This window comes from Helicoverpa zea, chromosome 14 (assembly GCF_022581195.2).
Source record: "Helicoverpa zea isolate HzStark_Cry1AcR chromosome 14, ilHelZeax1.1, whole genome shotgun sequence".
Classification (NCBI taxonomy): domain Eukaryota; kingdom Metazoa; phylum Arthropoda; class Insecta; order Lepidoptera; family Noctuidae; genus Helicoverpa; species Helicoverpa zea.
Window position 1 is genome coordinate 614,990 of NC_061465.1, and position 26,143 is coordinate 641,132.

Here is a 26,143-nt window from a genome sequence, read left to right on the forward strand (position 1 = left end):
CTTGGCAGTCGTTACGGGTAGTCAGAAGCCAGTAAGTCTGACACCAGTCTAACCAAGGGGTATCGGGTTGCCCGGGTAACTGGGTTGAGGAGGTCAGATAGGCAGTCGCTTCTTGTAAAGCACTGGTACTCAGCTGAATCCGGTTAGACTGGAAGCCGACCCCAACATAGTTTGGGAAAAGGCTCGGAGGATGACAAACGATAAACCAAAATATAATTTTATTTACTAGGCTTACGTAATCTATTTACAAATAGTTCTATCTTAGGATTTAATGTATCATTTCGCGGTAATTTCTCTCCGGCGGCCATTTTCCTGAAAACGTCTACATTGTCGTTGCACAGCTTGTCAAAGGTTTGCTTGTAGGTCGGTTTGTCTAAGATGGCGAACACTGCGGTATCGTTCAACTTGTAATCGTTGGCGAGAATGTCTGCGCAAGCGACCGTCCATACACTTTCCTCTAGGAATATGTTGTACCTTTCGTTTTGATCAAACACGCGACACTGAAAGGGAAACATTTGTTCAATTAGAATAGAGTCAAAAATTATTTATTGTGTGGTGGAGGATATTTTAAAACCCTTTTTCTGAAACGACTTTAAGGGTCCAAATAGATTTCTTCCTAACTCTGATATACAGCCACCTAAAATCGTTCATAATAAACAGCGGTACAGTTTTGAATCGGTTGCTATTTAAATACAGTTCCCAAGAAAAACAGAATTTCTGTGTTATGAGTTTTAAAAAACAAAATGGCATCTATCTACGTATCTGTTACTTTCTGTTTCCTTATCTAGCAATCCTGACAGGTGTCAAGCCATATGTTTAATTCAGTCTGGCCCTATGTATGTTGGTGACTCTGTACGTATGTAGCGAGTATCCATACCTCATCAGTGACGTCATCGGCCACCACCACCACGGACTGGAAGTCCAGCAGCGCCGCTAGCGCCAACAACGCCACCGCTTCCTCAACGGACCCGGCTGTAGTGCGCAGGCGCTGGCGCGCGGCGCAGGCGGCGCCCGCCACGCGCGCCGCGCGGCGCCGGCTGTGCGGCTCGTCGTCCTCTAGCAACGTTATTGTTGTCGCCCATATTGTGGCGCGGAGTTCAACTGGATATTAATATACATGGTTTAAAAACGGCAACATTAAAATGCTAATTTATTTTTTGGTTGACTACGGTAGAAAATATAAACAAGGACATAGGGCGTGATTTGCATAGAGTATATAGTAAACGGTGCCATTATATAATATAAATTAATAATAAATAGTAACGAGATCCAACAACTCAAACGATTTGAATGTGTCAGGGGAGGAATGAACGGGATGACCACAAGCAAAAAAAAATAAACAATACATACATGGACAATATGTATACTCACACTTATCTCCATCAGCAAGTTCACTAACATCAACCTCCAACAACACAGAAAAGTTAGTCTCTATGAACTTGGCAACCACAGTCCTCGTGCTAACACAGTTTTCTGCAGAACTGCATTCAAGTAGCACCCTCACTACTTGCAGTAACACTGATCCTCGAAGCTTGGACTGCACTAACTGCACCGTTATGAGGTCCAGCAGACTTTGTAAATATATGTGAGTTAACTTCTCATGTTCGTTTTCTATAAGATCGATTAGTTTGTCAATGATTTCTTCGTCACTTAGTACATCAGTCTTAGCTTCTATTATATACCGTTGTATGTCGCCTTCCAACATGAGAATTTTTAGGCTTTTCTCTTGACACTCTAAATAGTTATTCTTTAGAACATTGCAAAGCAATTGAATGTATTTTTCACTCTTTATTCTTTCCAATATAGAGGATGTATCAGCAATTTCTGTCAGATTTTCGTGGTAATTAGTAGTGTCGACTTCTGGGTCTTTGTGTAGTATTAAAAGGTAGTCTAGTACTGCTAGGACTACTTCATAGGAGGTATGTTGTAGGCTCTGGTAGACGAGGCAGGGTATGTCTGTGACATTGTACTTGGTGGCGAGTATGAGGTAGAGGCACAAGGCTCGGGCGAGGCAGAGGTCGCGGCCCGGCCCGGCGGCCGCGGGGGACGGGGGGAATATTAACGTGTGTAGGCATGAACTGATCTCCGTTACTGTTTCTTGTGGTAAGGTTTTTAATCTGGAATGGAAGGAATATACTTATTAAAATGTTGTAGGGCAGGCAATCGAGTTAAACTATGTCCAACTGGTCTTTTTGAAAATCTGTAAATGCACTACGGCAGAGTTGATGATGATATTCATGCACATATTTTTTTCAAGAAGAAATCTCATTATCTCTTCAAAGAGAGGTTGTTCTGAAGTTACAAACCAAAACACTAGAGACGGACATGTATGGCACTATTGGCTGACATGTAAATGAATACACAGAGTGAAAGAGTAAATCTGATGACACAGTGTTGCCGTGAAAAATACTACAACAGTTAGGTAGCAATCTCTCACGAAATTAAAGACCAATTCAATCAAATTCGCATAAACAACAGCTAGTTATAGTACAAAGCAATCTCACGTGAAATCAATCAAGCTGACTAGCCAGACGAGGTCAGCGGCCAGCACGTAGCACGGGGCCCGCAGCCGCCGCAGCAGGCCCCGCAGGCCCCGCGCCGGCAGCCCGCAGGCCGCCAGCTCGGGCCCCCGCCGACGAACCAGCTCAATCAGCTGTAGTGCGATGCCGTGAGCTGTGTTACTGTCGCAGGATTCGAGTTGCTCCAGCATTAAGTTGAAGTGCTTGCTGAACCTGTATGTGTATATAGTTGTTTTTGAATTTTTTGTCATTTATTTGTTTATTGGCACATAAAACTCGTCGGTATTCCGTATTTACTTACATTTGATGTGGTATGAGCGGTACTAGCGCGCGTGCAGCTAGGCGGCGCGTGTGCAGCACGCGGCTTCGAGCGCAGGCCTGCACGTGCGGGACGAACGATACTAGCTGCAATGCAGGAACACAAGAAAAGTCTTGAAAAAAAATGTTTAAAAAACGAAAAAACACGCTTTGAGCACGCACTAAAAAAAGTGTGGAGCCTTTTGTTCAAAAAAAGTAACATACATAGGTACCTATAGTTACATACATACAGGTCGACCTAATAAAAGTTTGTTAAGAAACACGTACACAAGGCACACATGTACGGCGCAACTCCAATTATGATTTGACCGAATTGTATATCATATAAAACATTATAAAACGTCAGCGTTGCAGCCCTAGAAGAGCCGTATTGCAGCTGTGCTGTGCCGTGCCGGTCATGTGTGCCATGACCTAAAAACGACAAAGATTCACGAAAATACACAATCCTGACGAATTGAGAACCTCCTCCTATTTAGGAAGTCGGTTAAAACAAGGACAAATTAGATGCCATAAAGTGTGTCGTGTTTACCTTGAGGTTGGTCTCGGTGCCCTCGAGCGAGGAGGGGTAGAGCCTGGCCAGCAGCAGCAGCACGGCGTACAGCGCCGGCCGCAGCGTGTGAGCCTCGCTGCCGCCCCGCACCAGCGCATCCTATCACAATACACTGGCTTTACTATTCCATCGAGCGACCGACATGATGCCGCAGTCGATTATTATTGGCTACGGTGGCTGTTCTCATAAAGATCAGCCAACTGCGCAGGACATATTATAGTGCACAAGCATTTGCGCAGACATAGGTGCACTCTCTATCAATCCGCACTCCGACACTAGCAGAGAGGGCGCATCAGGCACAGGACCAACATTAACGTGAGTGAACTCTGATGCACGGGTGTATCAATCACCAACTTCCAGGCTCATCCAGGTAGATGGCTCATTCAGCTCAGGTAGGCAGGCAGTTTACTTGCGAAAGTTTCAAAAACCCACAAAGTGATTTCAGCCCGACTTGGGAATCGAACCTCGTGCTCAGCAGCCGCGCTTGCGACAGCTAGACCAGCGAGGTAGTTAAGAGGTATATGGAAGTAATTGTAGCACACTATAGCGTCCGTCGAGGATTTTTCCCTGAAGTTACTTAAATGTGAACTTTAATAAAGTATTGTTTCGTTCATTTTTGATTCTCGTTACGTAATTAACTTCAGAATGGCAACACTATTTAATAATCTGTAATATAAAAATGAATCGCAAAATGTGTTGGTAAGCGCATAACTCAACAACGCCTGGACCAATTTGGCTAATTCTTTTTTTGTTGTGTTTGTTATTGTCAGGATAAGGTTCTTATGAAAAAAAAAATAAAGTAAAATAGAGAAGTCAGTTGACGGGAGCGAAGCCGCGGGCAAAAGCTAGTAACTATATAAAAATGAAAGTTCACATTCTATTGTAGAAAGAAACATGTAAGAAAAATCTATGCAATTTTTAGAACATTCTTTTTCAGTCTTTTTTGCAACATCGAAAATCTGTTTTTTTACTTTATTATGGAGGTTGTAATCAGGAAAATAATAAAGTGTATATTTACCAGCATGAAGTCGTATAGCTGTGGGTATCTGAGGAAGAAGATGCGTCCCGTCATGGCGGCGCGCGACACGCCGAACACGCGCGATACTAACGCGCTCAGCAGCAATGTCGCTGAGTTGCGCTCCTATAACATGATTTAGAATAGAATAGGATCATTTATTTGCCATAAATAGTGTATATGTAATTACATACACACGCAGGTGCACTCGTGTAGGATGATAATATAATTAGGTATGTAATGTGCTTAAAAACACGTTTGCAACTTGCCATGGCATGCTAATATTTATAAAATTAATTATGAGTCTACAAATTGTACAAAATGTATTTTTCAAATAGAATGTTACGTGCTGTTTTTCGTCTTATCCAGCCTGTTGTGATAATATAGAGTCGGTATTGCAAATTTCCTGATAAGTCGTATGATTACTGTAGTTGTTGCGCCATGCGCGAAGCGACGCAAACGCAATGTTGCTCTTTTGAAAAATCCCCAATTAAGTTGCGATATTTCAAAACGTTTTGTCTTATTTGTGTAATTTTATTCACGTTGTTTGTTTGGAACGTTTTTTTTTTTTATTGTTTTCATTACCTACATTAATCGAATCACACACTACTACCTTTCAATGACCTCAACATACCAGACAGAATTTATTTTTTTATTTACATATATTATATGCAGTAAGTACTTACAGCCCAAGTATTAGCATCGAAAGCTCTCAAGGCAGCTAACATCGCGGGCGCCACATAGGGCGCTGCCCGCTGCGCCAGCGCACTGTGGCGCAGCAGAGCGCGCAGCACGTGCAGCGCGTGCAGCGCGTGCCCGCGGGCGCGGCGGGCGCCAAGCGTGCACAGGGAGAGTAGGGTAGTCATGCACTCTTGGAAGCAGAGAGGGTTGCCTTGCACTTGCACTTCTGTTGATACCAGCGCCTGGTACACATAATCAAATAAATAAATTATAGTAAACTAGCTTCCGCCCGCGTAGAGTTCGATTATATCGCGATTCTAAGAGAATTCTTCAAAATTCCGGGATAAAAGCTATCCTATGTTCTCTTTCTCAAGGTCAATTCTATCTCTGTATCAAATTTTATTAAAATCAGTTCAGTGATTTAGATGTGAAAGCGTAACAGACAGGTAGACAGAGTTACTTTCGCATTTATAATAATAGTACCTAGGGAATTTAGTTTTAATTTTTAAAATTCAAAATCTATAATATAAAAATGAATCGCAAAATGTGTTGGTAAGCGCATAACTCAACAACGCCTGGACCAATTTGGCTAATTCTTTTTTTGTTGTGTTTGTTATTGTCAGGAGAAGGTTCTTATGAAAAAAAAAATAGGGTAAAGTAGAGAAGTCAGTTGACGGGAGCGAAGCCGCGGGCAAAAGCTAGTATGATATAAAATTGAATTTAAAATGCTCGTTATAACCCAAACAATAGCAGTATTTTTATACAAATTGCATTCCTTGAACTACTAGCAGCACATTCGTTTACACACAGAAAACTAACATTATCATAACTACAAAGAAAATACCTCTTGTAATTAAGTTTCCTCCTCACATTAAACTTTTTGCAGAACAAATAATCAAACTATCTTTTTATAAAACTTTGTAGGATTTTCTAAAAAACTTTTTGCAAGACAAGTGCATTGCAATATTTCCATTAGTGTATTTCATTTTACTCATACAAAAAATCGATAACCGATCTTCGGTCGTAGGCAGACAGAATTATTCTTATTAAATATGTTTATTAGCTCCAAATAAAGACCCATTCTAACTTACTACTAACCTGTATCATAAAAGGCAATCCAGCACTGCGCCTGGTAGCGCAGAGCTTGTTGTCCTCGTCACCAGCCACGGCGCGCAGCAGTTCCCGCAGCCACCGCCGCGGCAACCCGTGCAGCGACGCGCTGCGGCACCGCCACAGTCTGCGACACATACACACACACTCAACGTACAAACACATTTATAGACGACAATATATACACATTCTTCATACGCATTTATAAAAGCAATGCCCCACACCAGGAAGTCACACATTATAATTATGTAAATAAAACTCAAATATAGACATAATTTAATTTATCCCATGTGAAAATCTGCTCATGTATGTATGCTTATGCATTGTATATGTATGTACATTAATGATTGATCTGCTGTGGATAGGTAACAGTCTCTCGGAAGACATATTGTAGATAGCAGCTGTCATTTGTAATTTATTTTTTATTCATTCATTTAATTCAATTGGCACACTGACACACACCTGCACGCAACTTAGCTATAAGGCTAGCCATTTCCTCACCTTTCCAGCAGCATGGTGAAGCTCCTCGATTCTTGGTCTCCGCCAGCAGCCGCGTGAAGTGTTCCCCCGCCCTCATCAGCTGGTCTTCACTGAGGGTGCCAGAACACCAGTCCTCACCGGACACGGTTAACCGCCAGTGTGACAATCAGTTTTACCAAGAAATAATTAGTTACTTGGGTTGCTGGGTATAGGAGGTCAGATAGGCAGTCACACGATATGACACACTGCTACTCAACCACATTCGGTTGGACAACCGACTTAACTAATAGGCTAGGCATTTCCTTACCTATCCAGCAGCATGGTAAAGCCAACATAGGCCTGCTCGAAGGCGCCGCGATGCTTGGTCTCCGCCAGCAGCCGCGTGAAGTGTTCCCCCGCCCTCACCAGCTGGTCTTCACTGAGGGTGCCAACCTGCCCGTCCTCGCCGGACACGGTTAGACGGCCACATATGCCGCCCAGCAGCAGTGATACCTGGACAAACAATCTGTTAGCCTCACGGTAAACTTAAAGTACACCCAAAAATCAATTTAAAAAATATTCTGAACTTGTTTTTAAAGATAAATATGGCAGCAGGTATTTTTTGTAATAAGACTGCTGGTTTTTCAAACCAGACAAAAATGTGTGACTGGTGAGTGTGTTGCGCCACTTTTCCCCAGCAAAATACATAGGTTTAAAAACAGCCTATGTGTTAATCCAGGGTATCACCTATATACATACCAAATTTCAACCAAATCGGTACAGCCGTTTTTGCGTGAAAAAGTAGGTAACAAAGATCCATACATTCTCACAAACTTTTATATTTATAATATACCTAAGTAAGATAGTAGGATTAGTAGGATAGTATGAAGATCGGAAGTAGGAAGTATTTGTACTATACTTTTGGATATATATTTAAGACGGTATAGTGTACCTCTTTAACAGATCTCCAAGCGCAGAGCAGCACCATCTGCGCCGTCACCTGTCGCCCGTCATCCAGCGTCACGTTACTGAACAAAAACATATGTATATTAACATATAATAACATACTGGTAACTATACATATTTAGTAATCTGTGCTGTTGGTGTCTTATTTAAACCATATTTTATAAGGAATATTCACTGTAGCATCAGATTTTTTTGTTAAGTCGCAATCATATTTTTTTTTGACATTCAGTAATGAAGAGTAGGCATCTACCCTGGTACCCCTGAGGTCAGATAAGCAGTCGCTTCATGTTGATTACTGGTACTCAACTGCCTCTGGTTAGACTCAAAGCCGACCCCAACAAAGCAGGTAACCTATTTAATTACCATTACCATTTTAATGTTGAGTTTTCTTTTCACAAGATTTAAAAGGCTGACAAAGTAAATTTCGCACACAGCAGTGGCGAAGGGTGGTTTAATGAAATAGGGAAGCCGCAGCAAAAAAAAACTGGGGGGGGGAGTACTCAGGGATGGGGGGGGAGAGGTAATGGAGGTAATTTCTCAGTCCACCTTTTAGCACTGACTGAGAGACTGATAGTTTGAACATGTTTTCTCGAGGAATTCGGCAGATTATTAATATCTATAAAAATTTATTATTTTTAGTTAGGTATATTAACTAGGTACTAGAATCTGAGAAAACTTGGCACTAGAAACAATACATTTTAAGTATTTAATTTACAACGGCCTGTTAGCCATTGATATTTATCGTAGGTATTTATCCGTCAGGACGTTAGTAATTTTAATATAGACGTAATATTGGTCGGTAATTCACCCGAGCGGCGTGCCCGAGTTTTATAACACGTTTTTATTCTCAAAACTTAACCTTGAAAAATAAGTTCCTTCCTAAAGTAAATAGTCTGTCGGAAAACAGTCTAATGCGATAAATGCTATCCTAGTTAAGTTTTAAAAGTAGGTACACTAAAAAGAAACCTGATGCCAACTGTCTACGTATCAAAATAACTCAATTCAACGTAGGTATCTCTATTTTCACTAGGTACACAGTGTGTACCTAGTGAAAATAGAACAGTACTACAGTGGGTGTACTACACCCACTGTAGTACTACAGTGGGTGTACTACACCCACTGTAGTACTGTACTTGTACTGGCTCAGTACTACTGAGTACCAGGTCACACAGTGCGATCGCGGGAATTAGTAGGGAGTAATGATACTGCCAACTATTTAATCAAAATTATCAAAATTATATGCTTGGTGAATTCATAAAAATAAATGAATTCCCAACTAGGGTCATTAAATCGCGGAAAATCTTAACACCGCGATTCAGGATTTGCATAAAATCAAAATCAAAATCAAAATCAAAAGTCATTTATTCAAACTTGGCTGCAAAACAGCACTTTTCGAACGTCAAAAAAAAAATTTACAAAAGACAGCCCCCAAAACGCCCACCCTTCACCACTTCCTATGTGTTTTTGCTGGGAAGAAGAAGTGGCGCAACAAACTCCCCAGCAACACATGTCTGTCTGTTCGGTTAGAAGAACCTTAAACATTGTTTGATATGTACATTTGTATACAATTTAATTTGTATATTACAAAAGAGGACAATACAGTAAAAATAATGTATACACCACATGCTAGCTAGCACTCACCCTACATACCTTAACTAACTCAAGCATTGAATATGTTTGATGAACAGAAAATTATAGCCTCCAAATATTTACACTTAATAGAATATCAGGGAGTGCCCACCTACATGTGCTATTCTTTTGTAAACTAGTAAATTAGACCGCTCAGCCAGAACATATGTAAAATAAAAAGAGTTTACAAATAAAAACAAAAAAACTAATAGATAGTCAGTAAGACGACCTGGCACCACAAGCAGCACCCGTTCACGAGCATAACGCGAGGATCAGCCATCGCCCCCCTCGCACATTTTTGAGGGAGGGAGGCAACCCGACCGCCGACGCTACCGCAAGCAGTGCCGTCTAAGGGAGCATGACGTACTCACTGCTACACAATGCATAAAAATGCACAACGCCATCTTGTTGACATAATGTAACTAAAACACACACACGAACTATGTTATTTCCAAATGATACACACACTAATAAATTCAATTAAGGGCTGATTTTTCAATCATCAGTTAACTTCTATCTGAGGAATAAATATGGCGGTTTGACATATTTTCCATACAAAAGCTGTCAAAACGTTAAAAATATTCCTCAGATAGAAGTTATCTGGCGAATGAAAAATCAGCCCTAAGTAATACAAAGAACAAATTGTTAATGGTATTATCTAAAACAAAATAAGAACAATGAGAGTGAATTTGTCTGATTTGTTTGTTTACATGTTTGAGAGCTCTAAGCGCTGTCATTCGCGCGTAGACAGATATAGCTACTCTACTCTTGACGCGTTCTTTCTCGTTCACTCGCGAGTGTTGATTGGCGGAAGCCGCTCCGTGAGCCGGCTTACCGCTCGGCGCGGCGTGGATGACGTCACGCAAGCGTAGTTTTGTGTGGAGGAGGAAGCCGCGGCTTGTTTAGTAGGAGCAAAATGTTTCAAGTAATTTATAGACAATTTTTTTTACGGTGGTAGGCGTTTTGTTATACCTACATATTTAAATTGTGCGGTTTAAATGATTATATTAATTATACCTATACCTATATTATAACGTATACCTATGCTTCTTTCTTGAAATTCGAAAGGGAAGCCGATGGGAATCGGCTTATAAGGACGCCTCGCCACTGGCACACAGATATTCTAATTATTTAGTAGTTACTATGTATTTACCCGGAGTTGCCATGATCAGTGACCTGCACGGTCATGTCCATGGGCAGGTGGCCTTCCGGCGAGGAGTTGTTGACGACGCAGGCGACGGCCTCGCTGACCGACATGCATGTGGCGAACGTGTCGCCCACCAGCGCCGACCAGTCCGCGTCACAAGATATCGCTCTGTGGGGAAACAAAATATTAAATTTCTCAATATGAAGTTCTTTAGTTTTTTGATATTTTTTTGGTTTTCAAGATACCAAAAATATATATGTTTATCGTTATGTGAAAACTTCGGAAATATAATTTCATTAAACTTCGTCAATTGTCATTTTTTTTGAGTTTCTAGAAACAAATTTTTGCAAAGATAGGATATTTAATATTAAAAAAAAAAAGACGAAAAACTTTCCGTTTTTTTATTTACTAGACTGTTTCATAAGAGCGTCGCTATATCAATTCATGTTTATGCTCAAGACCTTCTTAACAATTTTTGTAGGTAAATAGCTTATGTAATTATATTCCTTAGGAGCGACATCGCCCTCTGACACACTCATAAATTCTTGCTTCTTCAATAAATGGGCAACAATGAAATAATTATTCAAATCGGACCCGCACTTCCTTTAAAGTCAACAAGCGTCAAAACTCATTAACCTTATAACTATACGTGTTTGTTAAAAAAAAAAAAAACTTCAAACTACTAACTACTTAACTAATAATGATAAAACATAGAATATAAACACACAGTGCTCTTCCTCCTCTCTCCTACTATTGTTTGCTGTGCCCGACAGGGTCCATAATTGTGACTAATATCTATAACCCACCAACAACCTGTAATACGTTATGGTATGCAATAAAGAATTGAGAATTGAGAATAACTGGTTGTCATACTTAGCTTCCACCTGTCCCAGCGTATGTGCCAGACAGTGCAGCACGCCGTACAGCGGCGCCCGCGCAGCCCCCGCCACCACGCTGCCGCGGACCACGAGCAGCTGCGACTGCGCCGCGCGGAGCAGGCCAGAGCACAGGGAGTACGATACACGCTCTGGGATTTGTGAAGTGTCGCTGTGGGGATGTGGAGATAAACTGTTGGTTGATTTTGTAACATATTTTGTGCAAAACGCAGTAAGATATTATGTCTGAAAATAGCAAGCGGCGAACTGCGGACAAAAGACATCCATTGTTTTACATATATGTTACAAAAACATACATGAAACAGAAAACCAGGTAGATAACCCTATAATTTAAAACCACTAAAAATTTAATTTCAAAATATTTTTACCAACAAATAAAAAAATGGTTTTTTCTCCTATTCAAATTATAGAGTTAATAAACTACACATTTGACCCGAGAAGATGTGTCACACAGTCAACATTAAAATTTTACCTTATTTAAACCATCACTCATAAAATCAACAAAGAAAACACACATCCTTGTTACATAATAAATCAAATGTACAGTTCATACCAGTGTTCATTTTGCAGTATGTACTCCGGCAGTTTCGTCCTCAACAAGTCCAGTTTATAAGCAGCCGACACGCACTCAGTAGGCTTCAACAAGGACGCCTGACTGATTATGTCCTCTAACTCCAAGCTTATAGAGTAGCTTTTGTTCTGAAATCATAATATAAACTGCTAGAAGATTTGTTAATAATGATGTCTCGTATTTTAGGTTTAGAGCCGATTTTTCAATCACCAAATAACTTTATTTGTAGAATATGTTTGATGTTTTGACAGGTTTTGTATAGAAAATATGTCAAACTGCTATATGTATTCCTTAAATAGAAGTTAACTGATATTATATTCATCAAAGGAGCCGACCGTAACTCTATCTATAGTCTTCTACAGCCTGAGACATACTTAGGCTTTATTAATACAGGTGTATTAACAAAGTGTGGAGTTTATCTCCATTCATTTAAATTCAAATCAATGCCCTACAAAGTCATATCATAACTTAGAAGGTTATGATAATTACACATATACCTATCCGTTAATTAATACATATTTATATTCATATTCCCTATTATAAAATAACAAACACCTTATCTAATCATGTTATATTAATTAAAAATGAACAATAGATATATATGGAGCCGACATTGAGAACAATCTGCGTGACCATGGTGACAGAAAGGATTATACCACATCGGAAATAATCATATTTGCTATAATATAATACAAAAAAGTGTATAGTGAAGAAAAAAAAATCGTTTAAGTATATAAGTTTTAAACAAGTGCTATATAAAAAGTAACTACATTTATAGACTGGAAGTTTTACTAAAAATACTTGAGTGTGTTTGAAAACCGAAGACAGAACAAAGCAGTTTTGGGAATGAACAGCCAATCCAACTGAACCCCGAAACAAACATACAAACAAACACAAGAGTTTGTAAACATGTCTACTACATCAGAAAATAACGACCCGGAATTGATACAATACTTCAGCACTTTAATCTCCATAGTTTGCGCAATAATATGCGCGGGCGCAAACTACAAACTACCAAAATGGCGGAAAGTGAACTACCTGTACTCCAAACAGATATTGGTTAAATGTATCGCTACTTGCTGTGTTGTGGGCACATTTCTAGTTCCCAAAGACTATAAATACACCATACTTATATTATTCTTTATAATACTCATTTCGGCTACATTAGGCACGGTTCTCAACATTGTTCTATCCCATATTTATATAGTTCTAAACTGTCAACCAATAGAAGACGAGGAAACCAAAGTTACATTGTCCTGGTACCGACTATTTATCATCACAAGTTTGATACTATACATTGTGCAATCAGCCTTAGATTTAAACTTATTGAACATTGGTACGATTACGGTTGTTCTACTACTTGGCTTAGAAACTGGAAATGTGATACTTTTATCGAGTATTTTCAAAATTAAATGTAGTTTAAATATAACTGTGGTGTGGTTTGTGAATATTTTGGGTATCCTAAGTGATGTGTTATTGATTTTATTTGGTTTTTTGTTATTGTGTATGGATGATGTGCAGTGGGCATATGACTTTATAGTGGTGACGTGTACCGGGGTCGTGGTGGTACAGACTTTTGTGATCATGATCAATAAAAATGCTATGGACTGGAAGAAGTGTTGCCCTAGTATTAGTGATGACATTGAAATGTGATTAAATATTCTAATATTATTGCAATGTTTTATTATTATTTTTGAACTTTGTAACTCTCGAAATCATTATGATGCCATATTATGTACCAGACCATATACATAAAACAGCGAAAATAATGTTTGCTAACTCTCTAATTTAAAAAAAGTATGAAAATTCCGAGTTGTTCAAGAGTTCTCAATATCTAGATGCCTAATAAGAATGTTATTGCGAGCCATTTAAATGGACAAAATCTGCCTATGCCTATGAGTTAAATTAGAGTTAGTCAGCTATAGAAATCCCTTCAATGATCTGATTGTATGTGTTACCTTGAGAAGTTCTACGGGACAGCTGGCCAGCACTTCAAGAGCGAAGGCTTTGTTGTTCACATAGCTGTCTTCTAGGTGCCGCAGCAACTTGTCCACGTACTCCGGCTCCCAACTCCTGAAATATTATATAATCAATGATTATATAATTTTTGTATGATTAATAATCATCACATTACAGACACTTCCATGTAGTTTATTATGCCATCCTACCAATACTTTAAAAACGAAAGTATGCAATGTATGGGTGTTTGTAACTCTTCCAAGCAAAGAACAAAGGAGATGGCCAAAAAAACACCCAGAGTCGACAGGAACTTCATATGTATGATTGGATTCAGTATAATTTGTGGATTTTAAAAAGTATTTCAAATCATCTAAAAACCATGGGGTTCTCTTTTTATAACGTTTTTTCGATCAAGATTTTAGTTCACAAAAAAGTTTACTTTTACTGTTTGATGTTCGTTAGAAGTTGAATGCAGACTCGTGATTGGACCTTTTTGCATTGCTAAGTCATTTGTTATATTTGACAATGTCACATGGCGCGATTTTCAAAGACAATTTCTCCAAAAACATATCATAGCCAGTTGTGAAGGTTGCATGTAACTGCGAAACCTCTCCAAGTAGGTAAGGTCGGTGCTTAATTGCATCTGGAATGGTTAAATACAAGACCTTTTAATCACCCATGCCAACTCTGAAACTATGGGGTTGTTACTAGTGGCTTGTATGTTAGTTTACTTTGCTTTTTTATGTCCTTTGATGTTAATAATCTTTAAAATCAACATATATTCAACATAACCTATTTTTGCGATAATATGAAATAGCTCCTATACCCCATGGATTTCAGTCTGGAATTTTTGGCACCATCAAAGGTTTATCATAAAGAACCTATTGGTAACAATTTCATTGCTGTCGATTCTGGGTTTTTTTTCTATGAAAATTTGGCCATCTCCTTTTGATAGAACTTTAGCTATCATCAGCCTTTTTGGAAAAGTAGATTAACCGTTAGATGCACAAAGCTCCATCAAAATTAAAGCTTCATTAAATCTATTGCTTGCATTTTTTATCTGGTCGACAAAGAAAGAGTCAGCAATAGATTTAAATAAGCATTAACTTTAACTGAGCTTTGTGCAACTGACGGAAAGAACTCAATTCATAATGGGGGCTAAAAGCTAATGCAATAACAATAATAACAGATGCTTAATCAATTGATTCAGTTATTTGTTTCATACGCATTTGTATAGAAAATCCTATCAACATTATTTACTACGGGTTATAGAGGAAATAATAATAATAAATAAACAACTTTATTTCTCTAAAACAAGTACAATCCATCATGTAAATGACACCGAACCCCACACTAGGATACCCTGTGTCGTGGGGCTCAGTCTCTTAAGAAGGAAGATAATATTGACCTCTGATAACCTTCCAAACACATCTGTTCGCACCAGGCCAACAGCTGCAAGGCCACAAACCGCCGACTGTAGTTAGCTCCCGGCAGCAAGCTTGCGAAGCACAAACGACGCAAGTCCTCCGCGAAGCGCAAGTAATATGCGACCTTATGGCTGTCGGCGTTAGGTCGAGATTGTAACTCGCGGTGTAATACTGCGTAGCTCTCTTCGAAGCGCTTTATGAACTGGAAAAAGGTTGAATGTGTGTTTGATTTTGTTTGTGCATTTTCTTACCAATAGGTATTATAAATGTGAAAGTGGGTTTCTTATGTTCAGATGAACTTTGGACTAGGACTCCTATCCTAGAGACGGACATCGACTAAAAACTAAGCGCGGAATCAATATAAATAAAATAATAAAAATTGTTCAATTCCAAAACAATTAATCGATATTTTAAGCTGTAATTTATTTATTGTCAGATCGGTTTTTGGTTCACTGCACAAAAGTAGCGATGGCGTTATAAGTCTGATCAAGATTGTTTACTATTAGTTAAATAGTTACTCATATAGAATATAAGCAGTATACGTACTTTTTTCATAGCAGAGAGCGTGAGTTGTCGAAAATTCGGCGCCTGCGCATTGATGTTGTGCGTGAGGTAGTGCAGCACTAACTTCAGGTCACCTTCAGAGAACACCTCTGTGCTCTTGGGAGACTCCACTATTAGCGATAGAGAGAGGATACGAGTCTGGAAATATATGGTAGAATATTATTTATCTTGATTTTCAACACTGAATAAAAAAGCAAAACAATAAAACCAGTTACAATCACATTATAAACTAATGTTTGTTTTATTGAACGGATTTTGAGGAAACGACGAAAAGTAAGTTTTTATATACCTACTAAAAATAAGTATACTTGTTATCTACTCGTCTATTTAGCGTTTCCCCAACGATTTTGGGGTTAGCTTCCAATCTCACCACATGCAGCTGTAAGTCTAAAAAGAAAATGCAGTTTACCTCATCCACAGCATCTGTAGCGGCCTCTTCCAGTACATCATATGCTATGATGCCCTTCCAGTGTGTCTCACTATGCGGCAGTGTTTCTCCACCAGCTGAGTTACGAACTACGCGTAATAACATTAATACGCACTTTAGATCGCGCTGCTCAGGTACTGTGCTCGCTTCTTTTATGTATTGTAGTCTGAAAATAAAGGTATTTAGTTGAAAAATGATAAAAAAAAATCGAATGCATAATAAAATATATTATACGTCTAAGCTGAATTGACGCGCCGCCGTACCGTGTTTACGGAGCATACTTCTAAAAGTATTTGTTAATTTTCAAAATAAAATGAATGAGTCATTTTTTGAGATTGGGCTTGTGACGTCATGTAGTACAATAATTACAAAATAATAGACATTACACAATAGTTCGATATCGTTTATTGTTAATCCGTTTACGGGAGACAAAAAATCACTCATACTTTTCCTACATCATACAACCGACAAATTCATAACCATTTCTCTATTTATCTCCCTTTACTTGAAAAAACATAATCGCTGTAGACTCACAGATACTCCCTGACATCAGTCCTGACTCTCACAGCTCTGGCCAGCACGTGCTGCAGCGCTCCCAGCTGCAGATCATCCGCTGCATCCTTGCCGCACTGCAGCAGCGGCTGCAGCCATTCTGCGTGAAGCTGCTCCGAGCTGCAGCTGGGGAGGCACTTGTCGAGTAATGCCTCTAGGGCTGCGCGAGCCTGGAAGTAAAGTTAGGTGTAATTTTTGGCCCTTTTATTTAAACTCTACTGTCCATTCGTACGCCACCGGGCTGTGTACCTACTGTAAGTTATGCAGTTTCAATTTTCACAGATGTATTTTTGTTGCCACTGTAACAACACATATTAAAAACGAGACGAACTCAAATACAACAAACGTACATAATTTTGTGATCGATATTGATAATATTACAGAACACTTTGTGCGCTAATTCGTCTCGCACTTGTATTTTTTTTTACCTTCCACATTAAACTAAACCTTGTCCTAACAATAATAAACAGAACAAAAAACAAATAATCAGTTTAGTCGTTCATTGGTACTTCATGATAAAGGCAGTTAAAGGTATTTTTTCCCCTTTGGTCTTTATGAGGTCTGGAAGTCTAAAATAAGTTTAGAAAACTCACAGTATTATGCAATGGCTGTTCTCTCAAAGCGGGCAGCAGGTCGCTGGGCCGCACGAGCGCGCGGACGATCCGCGCGGGCAGCTCCGCCGCCACGTGCGACACGCAGATGTAGTAGCTCTTACGCGATCGCTCTACTGATGATAGAGCGCTTGTTAACGTGTCTAGAGCTCTGCTGTCACCTGTAATGGTATAAAATAGGATAAGGTACGTAAAATGTGTGAATTGTTAGATATCGATAACCGACCCATGTAAAATATTAAATCATATTTTTAAAATCTCCACCTTCCCATCAGAAGCTAACTTAGTAGTACAGGCAAAGCACCAACTTCTCAAGCAGGAGGGTTCGATTCCAGGTCAGGCATGTACCAATGCAACTTTTCTAAGTTTATATGTACTTTCTAAGTATATCTTGGACACCAATGACTGTTTCGGATGGCACGTTAAACTGTAGGTCCCGGCTGTAATTGAACATCCTTGGCAGTCGTTACGGGTAGTCAGAAACCAATAAGTTTGACACAAGTCTAACCAAGGGGTATTGGGTTGCCCGGGTAACTGGGTTGAGGAGGTCAGATAGGGCAGTCACTCCTTGTAAAAAACTGGTACTCAGCCGCATCCGGTAAGACTGGAAGCCAACTCCAACATAGTTGGGAAACAACTCTGGACATGATGACGATGATGCAATAATACCTGAATAATGTTGGCAGTAACCTGTACCTGTTGGCAGTAGCTGCTGCTACACTCACCAGCAGCATCAGCGTGGGCGCAGTACCGCACGAGGCAGGCCAGCAGCTGCCCCGCCAGGTGCCGCACGCTGTCCATGTGGTGCTCCAGCTGCCCCCACGCGAACCCCAGCAGCGCCGCACTCAGCGCCAGCCCCGCCCGTGTCGACACCAGCTTGCCTAGCTGTAGTGCTGTACGAGCCACGGCTAGGATAAATGCTGCTTCTGATGAACTCCTGGAAATATATAGGGAGATACAATATTTTACAGAAAACAAATCAGTCTCAAAATTGGTAGTGGAAATTGACATTTCAAATATTCGTGTCATGCAAATAAAACTACATAGATTAAACCATTTCAATGTTTTAAAGATTAGTACAAGTTAGTTCAACTCAAAAAGTAAGAGAGGTGGTGTGATTCCTAATTTCTTAGTTTTGTTGCTTCCAACAAATGATTTCAAAAACTTACCTCTCTCCAATATCCAATATCTTCTTGGTAACTGCAAGAATCGCTGGTTCATCATCAACAGTATGTGTGTATAGTTGGTCTGCTGAGACTACGGTCACAATGGCAGAGTATAAACTCAGTCGACCCGCTTCTAGTGTCAGCAACTTGGATAAACCGATGTTTTTGGTGCCAGGGTCCAGAACCTGTAAACGTATTATATTATATTTTTTAATGTAACACCATTCATTAACATCAGTCATTTAAGATTGACTTCAAAAATTTTATATGAAAAGAATTAACCAAAAATGAATTTTATAAGAGGACTAGCCGTTTTCCCGCGGTTTTACCCGCATCCCGTGGTAACTACTGGGGCCCGATTCTCCTAATTTTACTTAAGCGACCTTCGATTGACGTTCGACTCGATTCGACTGAGATCCAATCCCGACTCGATTACTATTGAAGCGTATGTGGCATTCCGCTATTTTTTCTTTGAAATAAACGTTTTTAATCTTTTCTGTCATTCAATAATGAATCATTTTGTCTGCAAATGTTTTACGATTGCAAAATGATTGCATGGCAAACTACCGTATAGACCAAAATTACCAAAATAGCATACCAATCGCACACCAATCAAATGTCAATCGAATACGATTGGTCTTTTATTAGTAGCAGAATGCCCGATATGGTTGAAACTGCTATTACGATCGTATTGCGATTCGATTTTGACATTATTAACTTAGGAGAATCGGGCCCCTGCCCGTACCGGGATAAAATATAGCCTATGTTACTCATGGATAATGTAGCTTTCGAATGGTGAAAGAATTTTTAAAAATGGTCCAGTAGTTTTTGAGCCTATTCATTACAATCAAACAAACAAACAAAGTTTTCCTCTTTATAATATAAGTATAGATGTAGGATGTAGCAATGCTTCAAAGTAAAGATTGCTATTTAAAAAGATTACATTTTTTATTTAGGTGTTCAGAACCCTTTTTCTTTCTTGGCGAAAGTGATTTTGGGCTATTTAATTAAACATATTTGACATCCATATGATATTGTAGTAAATGATAAAGTTTAGATGATAAGTTATTACTTGCCTCTATCCAACTGTCAGTCCCATACTCAGTAACATGCACAGTGAGGTACAATATCCCGCCCACACTCTTTGTATCCATAGGCACATCATCATCAAACATCAAATCTTGGATTAACAACCTTATTTCCTCAAACATAAGGATCAAATTACTTTTACTTTCTGAGCTAATTTTCTGAGTAATATGTAGTAGCAATCTTATGGTCATATGTGCTAGGGTGAAGATTTCGTTCTTTTCCGTTGGAGATAAGGTTTTCTGTTCTCTGAAATCATAAAATAGACATTGATAAAATTGGATTGATGTGCTCAACATCTACATGTGTTTTACCACCTAAATAAACATGTGAAATACAATAAAAGTACTGAGTACTGAACCTTCTTCATGTCTGTATATTTTGCCAGGAAGTCCTTTATATTATTGTATGTGAATATTACCACTAACATTGCAGATTTTTTAACATTAAGGCAAGAATAAATTCTTAGGTAAATTACTAATGTTACAGAAATACCTCAACGTTGCCACACAACAACTCAAGCAGTCCGTCAGATAGCATGCAAGTGCCAACTCCACCATCTTCATAGCCTGGACTCCAGCGGGAAAGTTCTCTATACACGTGATGAGCTTGCCTACAACGTCCGCATACTGCTTGTAGTTGGATGCTTTGGCTGTTATGTGAGCTGTGATCTGTACCGCTAGGGCATCTGAGAATGGATCCTGCAGCTGCTTGTTTTTGATTATGTGCCTGTAAAAAATGTTAAATAAATATAGCATTTTACTCAATTTTTATACAGTGTAACCCAGAGACGAGAATCACAAACTTCATCCTAAAAGCCTAGAACAATCTGGCATAAAATAGAAACTTATTGGATAAAGGTAGGATAGTTATTAATTATTAGTTTTACCTTGACACCACACATTTAATTGGATGCTTAGCTTCAGCGTGGAAGAAAGCAGCAACAAGAAACTTCATTATAACATCATCAACAGGCTGTTTGATTGTGTCTATAATATTTTTTAGAATTACTAATTGATCATCTGTACAGACTGAACTCATAAACTCATATATTTCCTTATGACCATTCTCTGAAAAAAGAAAATTATATTCAACAGCTGGCTATAGGAAATAATTTTTTAATCACTTTAAAACTACTTCAAGTTTAAATAAACGAGTGTATTACTTTTGAAATAGCATAGACATGTATTTACAAGTGCCTGATCATTTATTGAAATCCTCTTTTCCTATACCTGTATTTTCAAATAAAGAAGTAGGAATGGCAATCGGAGAGTATCCAATAGAAGTTTTCGATTTGCCGCCACCGCCTCGGTTTATTCTTAGCGCTAAGCCGTTCATTGTGAAGTTTTTTGTAAGTTTTATTAAATATATTTATGTCTATTAAATAAAACCGAATAAATCATTCATAAATTGCAAACATAAACACGAATATATTTTTATAACCTAAAATATAAGTCGTGTTTATGTCGTGCTGCTGTCAAAATCAGCATAGATAATACAAAGAGAATATAGAGCATATAACATGCCACAGATGTAAACGGTGTAGTTGAAACAGAAGTTAAAAATAGTCCGAGGGGAGTTCCCAACACGTATACGAAAATAATTCATCCATGACCATGATAATTACTCTTATATCCCTCTTTATTATTGTGAGAACTTGTTTTTCCATACCAAAGTGAAACTTCAGTTGATAGCGGGATATTAAAAAAATATCTGATGTTTTAACTGAGTCAGCATAAGATATGAGCCGACCGTTTTTGTATTGACATTCTCATAAAACACACATAAAAAGTAAAGATGCATAAGCGATTAACCTGCCTGTAAATAGCGAGGTAAGTAAGGTCTCAATTTTCAAGTATTTTAGCGAAATAAAACCCATAAGCACAGTGGCAAGATTCTGCTATTTTACTTAAGCGACATACGATTCACATCCGACTTAGATCCAATCACGACTCAATTACGATTGAAGCGTATGTGGCATTCCGCTATATTTCTTTTAAATAAACGTTTTTATCCGTCTTTATGATTCAATAATGAATCATATCGATTGTAATATGATACGTTTAAAGAACTTTATTTCTCATAAGAACAGAACATGGTTCACTTAAATGAGATTAACAACATTAACTTATAACTAGTTAGTTAGTTAAAAGAAAGAACAAATGATTTACGATTGCAATATGATTGTATAGCAAACTACCGTATAGACCAAAATCACTAAAATAGCAGACCAATCGCACACCAATCAAATGTCAATCGAATACGATTGGTCTTTTATTAGTAGCAGAATGCCAGATATGGTTAAAACTGCTATTGCGATCATATTGCGATTCGATTTTGACATTATTAACTTAGGAGAATCGGGCCCCTGATTGTTGGCTTCCGTGATTCGAGACGACTACCTCTTAAGTGGAAGGCACCTGTAGGTATAAGTCTTTGTGTTACTATATCTTTCATTTATATTTATTTAGGTCATATTGTGCATCGTTGAGCTCAAGATTCAGTAGTAACCCCGTTTATACAAGGTTTAGCTACTGCTACTAGGTATGACTGAGATCGCAAACGATTCTGAGACGTACGTTTATTACATATCACTATTGAGAACCTAGTAAATATTATTACAATCCAATAACTGGCTATGGAGATCAGACCGGCGGGTACTTTTAATTGAAACTTTAGTCGTAACGAGATGGCAATAAGGCTATGTTTTTGTTATAGTAGACAAGTTAAATGGTAAATGATTAACACAACGCATCAGTCAGAGAGATGTTTATTTCTCGCCATTTTCTATTTTATTTACATTAAAATCTTAATAAATAAATAATGCTACGCTTATATCACACTAATGACTTATTCAGTCTTGTCAGCGACCTCCTCGGTCTTGTGTTCTTTCATGTGTTCTTGTTTTTCCATCTGTGGTTCTGGAAGCTTCTCGGGTTCTCCTTGAACCGGTTTGGGTTCCTCTACCCGGCTCCCGTTACTGTCGTTACTATCCCCTGTGGATATAAGAACCATCATTAGTATTTTATTTTAAAGACTACACAGACAGGGGTTATGACAGCTTTTGTGTTAGTGACATCAATGCTAAACAAATATCATAGTGGTTAGTTAATTTAACTTCCTTTATGGGATAATCCGTAGGTACCTAGCTAAGTAGTGTATCAGTGTCAGAAACTTAACACTTATAACAATTAAATTAAATCTAAGCAGAGAGACCAAGCCATAAAATAAATGGACAGCTATCTTCAAGCTGTTCTGTTAACGTGCTATTCATATCAATCGATAATGCATTTCGCATTTAATGAAAGGCAGGTTATGCTCTCAGCATTCTCTTTCCAAGAAATACTATAAACCTACTTTTGACGAGAACTATGAAAGTGACCTTAAAATGATGGTGCTAACAATTTGCACAAAGACGCATATACATATGTATGTACTTCGCTAACCTTGCTCTCTCTGCGACAACTATTGCAGTTATATGGATGGTAACTACTCGTATATCTGGATATTAGGTACTGGATTTTAAACAATTTCGAAAAGAGGAAGAGGACCTCAATTCGGCTGTGTTTTTGTCAGACACAAATAATTAATGGAGAGGAGATTATAGTAGGTATCGATTTTAGACGCTGCGATTCAGAGGACCTAATTATAACTGAACTACGAGTAGAACCGTTATTTAACTCGATACTTAAATCGTAACCAACGTAACCTGTCATAAGTAAACTAACGGGTGATTGATAGCGATGATGATACAAGAATTTGTTTGTTCTGGTTATTAGATTCAGTAGCGTGTCCGTATAGCTTCACAATTATCTAATTGCACGCTACACTAAATAAGGACGCATTATGTACGTAGCATTACAAAATACACATAATGTTATTAACGCCGAATACTCCCTACCTACTCACATAGTGGGTTAATTGCACGGTTCAATGGTTAGCCTGCATGTTTTGTATTAAACAATTTTTAGAACAAAGACACGCCTTGTATGATGGTCATGTTATGCACCTATTTCTTACATCTCTAAGAACTTGACCATCGATACAAAATTACTACACAGACACAACACAGATAGAAGCGACACATGTTTGTTATTTATCACGTTGACACTCAAGTCGCGTGGTACCTGTATGTTACCGCCCAGGGTATTTATAGCACTGTTCACGGCAGTACTGATAGTGCCAGTTGTACCATTTATAACAGCACTTATGGTGCCTATCAGACTATTGATGAAAACCCCCCACGCCGCCACTGTTGGGAAATTGGTTGAAATAATGTGTAAGGAAGAAATAAATTATGCTTAAGGATAAATAATTTAGATTTAAATATCTATTTTTGTGTTTAAGGAAAAAGGTAAAAAAATGAGTATTAAAAAAAGGGGTTGTATTTTCTTACTCACCGTTATTTGGCCCGCCGTGTCCTTTTTGTGTTTCACTGTCGGCTTTGTCTTCCGCTGTATCTTTAGCTTGTTCGCTATCTCTAGGCTTCTCAGGATTGTTGATGTTCTGCAGCCTCTGCACGGCGCCGGTTATTCCCTTTGTGATGGGGTTGTTCTGTAGCATCTGGCGGATGGGGCCGGGGGCAGGAGTCACGGCGGCAACTTGCGCGGCTGGCTCCACGGCTTGAACAGGCTTTGCTGGCTCTGCTTGCGCTTCGGAACTAGGTTTGCTTGCAGACTCACTAGGTTGTACTGCGGGCTGGCCAGCAACCGCTGCAGGAGCCTGGTTTTCAGGCCTGAGCATGTTTATGAAATTCTGAATACCATTTTGGAATACCGCTCCAATTCCACCGGCACCTGGGAATAGGGGGTTTTGTTGGTTTTGGTTTGGAGATATGAAATGATTTATTTGGTTTTGCAAATTTTGCCAAATGTTGGGTGCAGAAGTTGCGGTTGCGGGCGTCACTTGTGCATCACTTTGTACTCCTATGATCGCTGGTGCAGCCGTCGTCGAGGGGTTCCAAGTTTGGGTGATCGTGTCTGTGATATTCTTAAACGTATTAGTGACAGCAGTTTGCATGTTCTGTAGGTACTGGAAAATCTGTAGTGGTCCTGCAGCAGGCGCTTGAGTGGGAGACACGGCGGTCGCGCCGGAACTCGCTACTTCATTGTCGGCTTTTCCCATTCCGGAAACCCCGACCACATCAACTAAGGTGTTCATTCCACTTTGGAAGTCATTTCTGAGTTTGAAAAGACCTTTTTCAATTTGATGGAAACTTGCCTTAGTTTGTTCCACATCAGGTTTATCAGCGTCGACAGTTTCAGTGTTTAAATAACTCTGAATAGTTGCATTCAGTTTGTTCATTTGTGCAGAGAAGCCATCACGAAGAGATAGGATATTCTGTTGTAAGGTCTGAATGGGTTCGTTGTTTCCAATCATATTTTGGATACTATCAGCAATGCCCTGGAATTTTTGTCTCAAAACATTCTGCGCCTCGTTAACGCTTTGTCTGAAGAGTATAATGGTTTGCTGTTCAGATGCATAATACTCGGGGTTTTGTGTTTCATGTTCCTGACGTTGAGGTGGGCCAGGGTTACGCAAGTCGGGCTCTGGCCTGTTTAATTCTTCTTCTTCTTCGTTGCCAGCTTTGAGGGCAGGCTGCGCATCTTCCACGATGACTTCTACAGGGATGTCTTCAGGTTTGACCCGAAGTTTGTTTTCAACATCCTTGATAGTGTTCGCCTGGTCGATTAGCTCCTGTTCACTCGATGTGTTTTCTGGTAGTTTGTCCAGATTATCGGGGACGATGTCGATAAGTTTTTTCTCTGTCTCGGGGATGGTGGCGGCGCGCGCGTGCAGCGCGGCCGAGGCGACCAGGAGAAGCGCGTATAGTCGCATGGCGGGTCTCGCGGTGAACTAAGGCGGCCGGGAGGGGTTCTTCATTTATACAAGTGAGCTAACGGTGTCCGCCGGCCGCCGCCTGGCCGCCCGGCGCACATCCATGTTTACGCTGTCCGTACGATTATTCGCGCTAAATGTTTTTGTCATTATTTGTATTTAAATTGCCTATACTGTGACACGATGTCTACTTTGCAAATTAACTGTTAATTTTATGGTACTTGTATAATTTGTTTTAACTTGTTGTTTAACTACGGCGAAAGAAATTAAAATGGGTAAATAGTACACCAACCCAAACTACAACTATACAAATAATAGAATCACTCTTTGCCACACAATATACCTACAATGTTGTACCAATAATATGTAGTTTTCACGAGCTTTACAATGGAAAAAATCGTGTAATTTTTTTTGATAATTCGACAAAAATAAACACAGTCAAAATTTAACTAATCGCTTCATTCATCCGTAGCAGAGACAAGTACATATGTCCCTAAAGCCTTACTTTCGTTTTCCTAAGCTGTCAATATTGTGTAGCGACACAATGGCAGGTCAGGAGTCACACAATGAAAGCGTTCTTCAAAATGAAAGTTCCTTGTCGAGGACCTAGTAAATAGCAGGTACAAGTAGATAACTTATGATCTTGACAAGA

At 39.1% G+C, this 26,143-nt stretch overlaps 2 protein-coding genes across 2 annotated transcripts; both read right to left on the reverse strand.

Moving 5' to 3' along the window:
• Positions 1–201: 201 nt before the first annotated feature.
• LOC124636483 (thyroid adenoma-associated protein homolog) lies at positions 202–21,255 on the reverse strand. Its single transcript, XM_047172589.1, has 26 exons — positions 20,886–21,255; positions 20,543–20,723; positions 20,149–20,382; positions 19,644–19,902; positions 18,571–18,752; positions 18,127–18,338; positions 17,384–17,562; positions 16,773–16,960; positions 16,221–16,404; positions 15,794–15,949; positions 15,229–15,449; positions 13,820–13,934; positions 11,844–11,989; positions 11,268–11,441; positions 10,401–10,562; positions 7,605–7,680; positions 6,981–7,165; positions 6,182–6,320; positions 5,089–5,325; positions 4,406–4,528; positions 3,367–3,486; positions 2,821–2,924; positions 2,505–2,732; positions 1,372–2,117; positions 878–1,101; positions 202–500 (listed from the first exon to the last, which is right to left on the reverse strand). The coding sequence occupies exons 1-26, from the start codon at positions 20,989–20,991 to the stop codon at positions 219–221; spliced, it is 5,163 nt and encodes a 1,720-aa protein (XP_047028545.1). The 5' UTR covers positions 20,992–21,255; the 3' UTR covers positions 202–218.
• A 1,152-nt stretch (positions 21,256–22,407) lies between these two features.
• On the reverse strand, positions 22,408–25,506 carry LOC124636581. The gene is made up of 2 exons (XM_047172732.1): positions 24,054–25,506; positions 22,408–22,649 (listed from the first exon to the last, which is right to left on the reverse strand). The coding sequence occupies exons 1-2, from the start codon at positions 25,489–25,491 to the stop codon at positions 22,504–22,506; spliced, it is 1,584 nt and encodes a 527-aa protein (XP_047028688.1). The 5' UTR covers positions 25,492–25,506; the 3' UTR covers positions 22,408–22,503.
• Between the last annotated feature and the right edge of the window lie 637 nt (positions 25,507–26,143).

Excerpts from the sequence above, each read along its gene's own strand:
- LOC124636581 (XM_047172732.1), bottom strand. The coding sequence starts at position 25,491 with ATGCGACTATACGCGCTTCTCCTGGTCGCCTCGGCCGCGCTGCACGCG. Across the intron at positions 22,650-24,053 it reads ACACGGCGGGCCAAATAACG|GGGATAGTAACGACAGTAAC; the intron begins GTGAGTAAGAAA and ends TTATATCCACAG.
- LOC124636483 (XM_047172589.1), bottom strand. The coding sequence starts at position 20,991 with ATGAACGGCTTAGCGCTAAGAATAAACCGAGGCGGTGGCGGCAAATCG. Across the intron at positions 19,903-20,148 it reads TGTTGTGTGGCAACGTTGAG|AGAACAGAAAACCTTATCTC; the intron begins GTATTTCTGTAA and ends TTATGATTTCAG. Across the intron at positions 4,529-5,088 it reads TCGATGCTAATACTTGGGCT|GAGCGCAACTCAGCGACATT; the intron begins GTAAGTACTTAC and ends ATCATGTTATAG.